General features: G+C 46.0%; 2 protein-coding genes across 2 annotated transcripts; one reads left to right on the top strand and one right to left on the bottom strand.

Moving 5' to 3' along the window:
* Positions 1 to 557: 557 nt before the first annotated feature.
* LOC123143672 (kinesin-like protein KIN-7A) lies at positions 558 to 6,567 on the top strand. The gene is made up of 15 exons (XM_044562627.1): positions 558 to 742; positions 1,530 to 1,923; positions 2,022 to 2,111; positions 2,193 to 2,293; positions 2,449 to 2,562; positions 2,648 to 2,729; positions 2,818 to 2,885; positions 2,982 to 3,041; positions 3,123 to 3,247; positions 3,763 to 3,961; positions 4,041 to 4,163; positions 4,254 to 4,346; positions 4,449 to 5,306; positions 5,417 to 5,745; positions 5,908 to 6,567. The coding sequence occupies exons 2-15, from the start codon at positions 1,668 to 1,670 to the stop codon at positions 6,266 to 6,268; spliced, it is 2,859 nt and encodes a 952-aa protein (XP_044418562.1). The 5' UTR covers positions 558 to 742; positions 1,530 to 1,667; the 3' UTR covers positions 6,269 to 6,567.
* Positions 6,568 to 6,894: 327 nt separating this feature from the next.
* LOC123142455 (uncharacterized) lies at positions 6,895 to 8,636 on the bottom strand. The gene is made up of 3 exons (XM_044561360.1): positions 7,994 to 8,636; positions 7,703 to 7,788; positions 6,895 to 7,306 (listed from the first exon to the last, which is right to left on the bottom strand). Exons 1-3 carry the CDS (start codon positions 8,634 to 8,636, stop codon positions 7,259 to 7,261), a joined length of 777 nt encoding a protein of 258 aa, XP_044417295.1. The 3' UTR covers positions 6,895 to 7,258.
* Between the last annotated feature and the right edge of the window lie 350 nt (positions 8,637 to 8,986).

The following is an 8,986-nucleotide window of genomic DNA, read 5'->3' as shown; positions in this document are numbered from 1 at the left end:
TAACTTATACTCCATCTGTTTCTAAATATAAGTCTTACGCACTACATAAGGATATATATACGCACTACATAAGGATATATATATATATAGACATATTTTAAAGCGTAGATTCACTCATTTTGCTTCGTATGTAGTCCATATTAGAATCTCTAAAGGTCTTATATTTAGGAACGGAGGGAGTTTTTTTTTCAGTTAAAACCATGGACAAAATACGACCCAAAATACGAGGATGGCTATTAAACCAGTACGGAGGCAGCAAGTTGAAAAAAATGCTTGATGCAGCGGCGAAGAGAAAAACACTAAATGTGATTAATTTGGTGTAAGAATGAGGTAAATGGAATTCAGCGTGATTAATTCAAAGCCGTGGAGTCGACCGTTGGACCTCGTTCGGGTCCACGAGCCACCTAGGAGCAAGCCCCATCGGGAAGCACGTGGGGCCGAAACGAACGGCGAACGGCGATGCGTGGCCCACATGCCAGCGGCACCCGCGGCGCCATCAAGAAGCGGCGAGTTGCGGACGGAAACACCTTCCCTTCCCAAAGTGCCGCTGCGGCCTCGCCTCACTCACTCACCCCACCCCCCACCCCGCTCCCCCTCTCTCTCCCCAGCCGGAGAATTCAAACGGAAGCGCCGCACCACCAACAACGGGAGCAGCAGAAGCCTCCCCGCCGTCCCACTCCTCGTCCTCGCCTCGCGCCCCGGCACCGGCGGTGGCGGCGGGCGTCCTCGGATCGCTGCTCTGGTGAGTGATTTCTTCCCTCGTGGCGGAGCTGACCCGCGGCCGACTTGCCCCCCAATTCGTGTGTGCGCCATCTGGCTTCTGCGGCTCGAAGTAGAACGACCCCTGTGGACTCCGCACCCGGGAACGGGCGGTGGAGCCCTCTTGAGGCCGCCCGGTGCTCCGATCTGCGGCGGCGCCGGCGGCCGTCATAGGTGCCGTGCGCTCGACCGATGCATAAGTGGCTGCCGGCTTTCCGACTGCCCCCGTCCGTGGGTGCTGCAGATTTGGAAATTAGTTGCCGGAAGTGCTTTTCTGTTTCTGTACAAGCGTTGCTGTTAATTAGGTTTCCTTTTCCCCCGGTGATTGATTGGGCGGTCCGGTCCGGTCCGTCATAGATTTGATTGGGTGGCATGGGAATGTGACCCGCGCCGTGCGACGTGGTTAGGACAGATTGCTTGTAAATTAGTTCGTTTCTTTGGATTCGCTTCATGTAATCGTCTCTCTTCGAAATGGAGAAAAGCCGGATCTGTGCTTGAACTGCTGTCTAGTTGAATCTGGCGTTCCCTTTCGAACGATCATACACATTTTTTAAATATATCGAACTGCTGCTAGCTAGCTAGATCGCTGTGTCATACTACTTCCGGAAGTAAAGTATTTCTCAGGACCCCAACAAGGTCTTCAATTTCCTTGGCAATTTGTAAAATTTTGTGTTTATGATGAATGATAATGAGCTGCCACTTCATTTTATATATAATATTAATCTTATTGTTCTAGGAATTTGAACCTGACCGTTGTTGCATTGTAGCAGATCCTGGCGTCCCCTCACATAACAATTCTCTTGAGAAAGCTGGATAATTGCTATTTTGCACATCCTTCCTTGGTCCACTTCACATTGAAGGCCTGAAGGACCTCTGTAGTTTTCCATATACCTCGAGGACTTCACAAAATGAGTGCATCAAGACCGCCAACGCCAAGCACCCCTGCATCAAAGATTCAACGCACACCGATGGCGGGCCTTACCCCTGGTGGCAGCTCCAGGGCCCAGGAGGAGAAGATCCTTGTCACTGTGCGGGTGCGACCATTGAGCAAGAGGGAGTTGGCCATGAAGGACCAGAAGGTGGCATGGGAATGCACTGACAGTCAGACAATCTTATACAAGGGTCCGCCACAGGACCGGGCAGCACCCACCTCTTACACTTTTGGTACATTGTCCAACGATCCATTACTGAATAGCTGAAGCAATTCTGTATCATAAAAGTGACCTTCAGATTAACTAATTGATACCTGTATCTTCTTCCAGATAAGGTGTTTGGGCCAGCATGCCAAACGGACTTGGTTTATGAAGATGGAGCTAAGGATGTTGCTATGTCTGCATTGACAGGCATCAATGGTATACTGCTGCTCACTTTGTAGCTTGGTTGTAGTGGAACGTTGATCTGTGAGTGACCTTTTCCTTGTCTTGGTTTTGCAGCCACAATCTTCGCTTATGGTCAGACAAGTAGTGGCAAAACATTCACCATGAGAGGTGTGACAGAGAGCGCTGTCCGTGACATTTACAAACACATCGAAAATGTGAGTAGTGGCAAAACATCTACCATCTGTCTTTTTTATAAGCTCAGAGTTGTGCACATCTGTCGAAGCAAATCATTTTGAGCAGTTATCCAAGAATGTTTTCTAACAAGTTTGAAGCAAACCATGACTGTTTCTTGCTTTTGTTGATTGCTTAGAATCCTGAAAGGGAATTTATTATCAAGATATCTGCTATGGAAATATACAATGAGAACGTGAAGGATCTTCTACGACCTGACTCTGGTCCCCTTCGCTTGTTAGATGATCCTGAGGTTTGCAATCTTGTCGAATTAATACACTACAAGTCCTATTTCATGCAGCAGCAATGAAATAATATGTATATATATGATTAAACAGAAAGGAACCATCGTGGAGAAGTTGGATGAAGAAATCGCCAAGGATAGCCAACATCTAAGGCATCTAATAGGCATTTGTGAAGGTACTGCTGCATATGTATAGCCTGCCATCTGAGAAAAGAAGAAGATGGTGTAGTGATAGTTACCTAATGAGCTTCCAAATAACTGCAGAACAAAGACAGGTTGGGGAAACTGCACTAAATGACGCAAGTTCACGTTCCCACCAAATCATTAGGCTGGTATGTATAAGAAGAACCATTCTGGTTTAGATTCAATCTTTGTGAGGAAAGCATACAGAGATGATTAACCTTTCTTTTGTGTATATGTATATCCAGACTGTGGAAAGTAGGCTCCGTGAAGCGTCAGGCTGTGTTAAATCTTTTGTTGCTAACTTGGTAAGCTTACTTTTCTGCTTTTGGAGCATGGTATGCTGATTATGGTTAATCTGTTCAAATTAACTTTTGTTTTGTTCGCAGAATTTTGTTGACCTTGCTGGAAGCGAGCGTGCTGCACAAACACATGCAATTGGTGCAAGATTGAAAGAAGGCGGCCATATTAATCGCAGCTTGTTGACTTTGACTACTGTCATCAGAAAGCTAAGGTTTGGATTTCTCAAAAACAAAATTTCCGCTTGTACATCAGAAGTTTGGATCAGATGTATTTACTGTTAGTAGCCTCTTCTCTGCACTATCATGAAATGAGTCCCCAAATTACTTGCAACTAATTCATTAGTATGAATTATATTTATTACTGTTGAATATGTAGCGCCTCTCAGCAAGTTAATGGGCACTTGCCTCCTAATGAATTTCACAAGAAGTGCACAGCAGAAGTGCTCATGAACTGCATCAGACAGAGCATATTCTTGCTAAGCTACTCTTTTAAGTGAAACACTAAGGTTTTGACCTTCTAGTTATTACAATCTAAAATTGCTGAAATCATTAAGATGGAACATATTCGTGCTAAGCAGATATATTTTTCATGTTGCAAAAATGGCTACATCTTCTTTTAGAATGCATGTCATTGATATCGGTTCTAGATTTAACTAGCAAAAATCTAATGAGAAAAGACCCATCCTTATTGAACTCCAAAAGAAATAATTCTAAACTTCCATTGCAGCTCAGAGAAGAGGAGTGGCCACATACCCTACCGGGATTCAAAGCTCACACGTATTCTTCAGCTTTCTTTGGGTGGAAATGCGAGAACAGCCATCATCTGCACCATGAGCCCAGCCATAACACATGCAGAACAATCTAGGAATACTTTATTCTTTGCGACATGTGCCAAGGAGGTCACAAATACTGCAAAAGTTAATATGGTAAGAGTCAAGTGAGACTGCATTTCTTTGTCTTACCTTTAGTTGCTGAAGTCAACTCAACACTTTATTGTCCATACAGGTTGTATCTGATAAGCAACTAGTTAAGCATCTACAGACAGAAGTTGCTCGGCTAGAAGCAGAACTGAGGACCCCTGACCGTGCCTCCTCTTCCTCCGATATCCTCGCCAGAAAGATTAAGCAGGTAAGGTCTCTGACCAAGGGTGAAATGCTCTGACTTTTCAGAATTCATTGAATAAGAATCATTTTGTAACTGGCCTAAACAACCATGCAGATGGAACTGGAGATGGAAGAGCTACGGAAGCAACGAGATAGCGCACAGTTAGCACTTGAAGAAATACAGAAAAGGACGGGTGATAACCAGCCAGTAAGGCCCTTTCTTCCTTTCTTCTTCCAGAACTTTGAACTTTTGAAGTTCTGACTTGCAACTGTAAACTAAATATTATCCAAATCCATGCTTTCATTGCAGGGGTGGAATCCCTTTGACTCACCACAAAAGACCAGAAAGTGCCTCACATTCTCTGAGCCAAGTAATAATAAGATTAAGATAAGGAGCTCGGTTAGACAATCATCCACTGCTCCATTTATGTTAAAGCATGAAATTCGCAAGCTTGAGCAGCTACAACAACAACTTGAGGTTGAAGCGAACCGAGCAATTGATGTACTGCACAAGGAGGTTGAATGCCACAAGCATGGGAACCAAGATGCAGCAGAAACTATTGCTAAACTTCAGGCAGAAATCAGGGAGATGCAGTCTGTTAGATCTGAGAACAGAGATGTTGAGATGGTTACAGATGAAGGAAATGGGTCTGATTTGAAAGATGAAATTACTAGACTTCATCTGCAGGACAGTGACATTGCCAAACTTGAGGCAAAACTAGAAAATGTACAGAGATCTATTGATAAATTGGTGATGTCACTTCCAAATGTTGAGACTACTCCGAACTCCAACAGATCAAAGAAGAAGAAGAGGATGCTTCTTCCACTGGGTATAAGCAACAGGCCAAATCTGATAAGAGCACCTTGCTCTCCCCATTCTTCTAGCACGCCTTTGGAGTTGGAAGTTGAAAATAGGGCTCCAGAGGGGGACAAGGTGTCTCACGAGGGTTCAGAAAAGGCTACTCCCACCAAGAGTGGAGACACTGGGGATTTATCATTACGTGATGAAACTCCACGCAGGCGATCCAGCTCAGTGAACATGAAAAGAATGCAGAAGATGTTCCAAAATGCTGCCGAAGAAAACGTGAGAAGTATTAGGGATTATGTCACCGAACTGAAGGAGAGGGTGGCAAAACTTCAGTACCAAAAACAGCTACTTGTCTGCCAGGTTCTGGTTTCTGATCTCACTTGATCTTGCACACACATTCAATTTGTTATATGTCGAGAAATTATCTTTATTCTCCTGCTAAAACATGTTCTCTTGGAATGTTCTTACAGGTATTGGAGTTGGAATCTAACGAAGGCAAAGCAAATGAGATGGATGAAGATCCAGTTGAAAATGCCGGATCTCTACAGGATGGTCCTGAATCATGGGAGATATTATTTAAGGAGCAGATGCAGCACATTATACAATTGTGGGATCTCTGTCATGTATCAATCATACACAGGACCCAGTTCTACCTGTTATTCAGAGGGGATATGGCTGATCAGATATACATCGAGGTTGAAGTCAGAAGATTGACATGGCTGCAGCAGCATTTCGCCGAGGTCGGTGACGCAAGCCCTGCTGCACTTGGTGATGACCCTGCAGTTTCTCTAGCCTCAAGGTAAAGATGATGACAAGCCAACATGCCGTCTAGTGTCCTTTTGGTGATATTGCTGCCTTGCCTTGCTATCTGCATCATTCAATTCGTCCCATGTATGTGTTATTTGTCTCCAAATGGTTTTCTTACTTCTTACAAATTCCATCCATTTGTGCATTGCTGCAGTATGAAGGCGTTGAGGAATGAGCGAGAATTTCTTGCAAGAAGGATGGGCTCAAGGCTGACAGAAGAGGAGCGGGAGCGCCTTTTCATCAAATGGCAAGTCCCCCTCGAGGCAAAGCAGCGGAAGTTGCAGCTTGTGAACAAGCTCTGGGCAGATCCCAACGACAAAGCGCACATTGAGGAGAGCGCCGACATTGTGGCTCGGCTGGTTGGCTTCTGTGAGGGTGGGAACATCAGCAAGGAGATGTTTGAGCTCAATTTTGCGCTCCCTGCGAGTAGGAAGCCATGGCTGATGGGCTGGCAGCCAATCTCAAACATGATCAAGGAGAAAACTCGCCAGTTGGTTTCGACTCCATTACAGTGAGGAAAAAGGAGCTGATACATTTCATACTGGGGATGGGATTCACCAAGGTGAACTGGCACTGAGATGTTCTATGTTGGTGATATACGTAGATAGCTCAAAATCTTTGTTGGTCATCAAGGAAGGCTGCGCAATTTGCTTGGGATATGTAGATAGCTCAAAATTCTTTGGAATGTTCATGACTTGTTGTCATCTACCTTCTGCATGTATTAATTTTGTAGAATGTTCATAACTTGTCAGTGATTGTTGGATGAAAATAACTCGGAGGCAATTGCCGGTGCTTAAGATTTTTTACTTGTTCAGTCAGGTGGTTGATTTCTTCTAGGGCTTAACGTTTCAGGTTCAGATGCAAAATTTTAGAGTGTTCACAGAGTTTTTATCGTTGGAACTTCTGCATTTGCTATTGTCATCAAATGCAACACACAAATTAATACTTTTGGCAGAGTGGGGCCTAAAATCAGAGTGACAATGAGTATTTTGTGGATTGCTTCAAAATATACTTGAACAGGACATTACCAAATTTGCATTCCTGACTCTGAAAAGGTAAACACTGAAAATGACTTCAAAAAGGTACCCCACATAAACACTGAAAACAGCATCAGCAAAAATAACTAAAACAGTCATGAATCATCAGATGCATGGAAGCTAGATGGTGGATGAACATGGCGAGCAGAGCAGAGCATAGCATATTGTTTGCGGCTGCAACCACAACTAGGTCCAGGCATGTGAACACACCACCACAAATAGGTTTAGGGTGTGTCATTCTCCCAACACACGGACTCTTACATATTAGAGTTCGATAAAATTAAGCTTGCCTACAACAAAGTACATATACAAATTCACCTCCTACAACATGTCTTGCTGAAATATGCTGCACATGGACATATATAGTGAAGCACATAATGGATAGTTCCTGATAAATAATACCAGGGCTAGAGTACTATATCTAGCCAGCATATTCGCATCACCATCTTGTATATCCTCCATTTCTTCTCAAAAGCATCGCATAGCCCAAACAAGAGACTCCAAATGTGTTTGTCCCTGCAGATGTGTTTTAGTTAACTCTAATAAGAAACTCACAATATGCAATAGATTTGCAGCCATAGGTAGGCTAAGGCCTGATATGCAAAACTGAAAATACAGTATTAAAGAATCAAAGCACGTAAGCTGTTCGGTCACTATTTCAAAGAGTCCAAGAGCCATCATGTTCCAGTTAGGAAGCGATACAGACAAAAGGTAGCAAAAACAAAATATCTGAATGGTAAATTAAAGCCTCATGTTCCCAAGACGTACAATGCCTTTGCTGGAATGAAATGAAATGAAATCATGGTCACCCTCCCTAGTTTGATAAGTTATCATAATATCATAAAACAATATTTTGCTGCATGAACAATTAGGACAGCAAAGCACAACGAACATAAGCAAAAATGGACTTACCGCTTCATATACTCGGTTTTCACAAAGATGGAGGGAAGCCAAAGTACCAGTAAACATCTTCATAATGGAAGAATTCCCTCCTCCTCCTACAAACCTTTGCAAGTTCAGAAGTCTTGACATCCAGCGAAAAATAATCTACATCCCAGTCAGTCTTCGACAACCACACAGCCCCGATGGGCGTTCCGCGCCCAAAGAACTCCAGCTGGGAGATGCAGCAATGCACCATTGGCGTGTGATGGAAGAGAAGACAAACACATCCAGCTTGGTTTCGTAGTCCGCAAAGCATATCACCTTGAACGACGTCTCGTCCTCGTCCTCCTCGGCAATGGGAGCCAGGATGGACCTGAATTCCCAAAGGGCGCTGTTCCTGGACTGACATGTGCTCGGGTATGGGCGGAAGCAGAACGTAGCGCCGTGACAACGGATCGCACACCGCGAGCTCTCTGAAGGTCCCGTATCGGCTGCTCTCGAGGAGGACGCGGCCGTCGCGGACGTTGCAGGGACGCCAGGAGTGGTCATTACTGGGCTTGGGGACGAAGGAGTAGGTGAAATCAGCGGCGTCGGCGAGGGCGCGGGCGAGCGGAGCGGAGGGATGGGGAGCCTCGGCGGGGTGGAAGCCTGCACGTTCGTCGGCGAACCCGAGGAGCGGCGGCGGGTGGAGTTTGCGGAAGCGGCGGAGGAAGGAGCGGTCGGTGATGATGCGGCGGAAGCGGGGGGAGGCGGTTGAGGCGCGTGCGAGCGCGGCCGGGGTGGGCAGGCGAAGGAAGATCTCCTCCAGGAGCTCGTCGCGAGGTGTGGCGCCGGCGGGGCCATGGCGGGCGGGGGTGCGGCCGCCGGGGTGGGAGGAGAAGGGGACGGGGACAGGGGTTTCGTTGGAGTGGTCACACAACAACAGGGAGTGACCATCTGTTGCGTCGCTAACAGAGCTGGCCATCTGGGGCGTGCCAGCCAGGCCGGCCTGCTAGCACGCCTGGCACGGCACGACACGGGGCTAAATGGGCCGTGCCGGCACTCCAGGGGCCGTGAGGCACGCGAGTTGGCACAACACGACCCGTCTATATTTTCTTATTTTTTTATTTTTTATTATTTATATGGCCTAAAAATAGCCCATTAGGACAAAAATGGTACAAAGAACAACCCAGCAGGACAAACAGCCCATGGGCCTGCGTGCCTGGCATGTCGACAGCACCGCCTTAATAGCAAAGGGGTCGTGCTTGGGCCTGAGAGCGCAACACGCATGCCGGCACGACACGACCCGTTTACTAATCGGGCCTCGGTGGGTCG

The sequence above is a fragment of the Triticum aestivum genome, chromosome 6D, assembly GCF_018294505.1.
Source record: "Triticum aestivum cultivar Chinese Spring chromosome 6D, IWGSC CS RefSeq v2.1, whole genome shotgun sequence".
NCBI lineage: Eukaryota > Viridiplantae > Streptophyta > Magnoliopsida > Poales > Poaceae > Triticum > Triticum aestivum.
The sequence above is the reverse complement of the archived record's forward strand: the minus strand, read 5'-3'. Positions and strand labels throughout refer to the sequence as shown.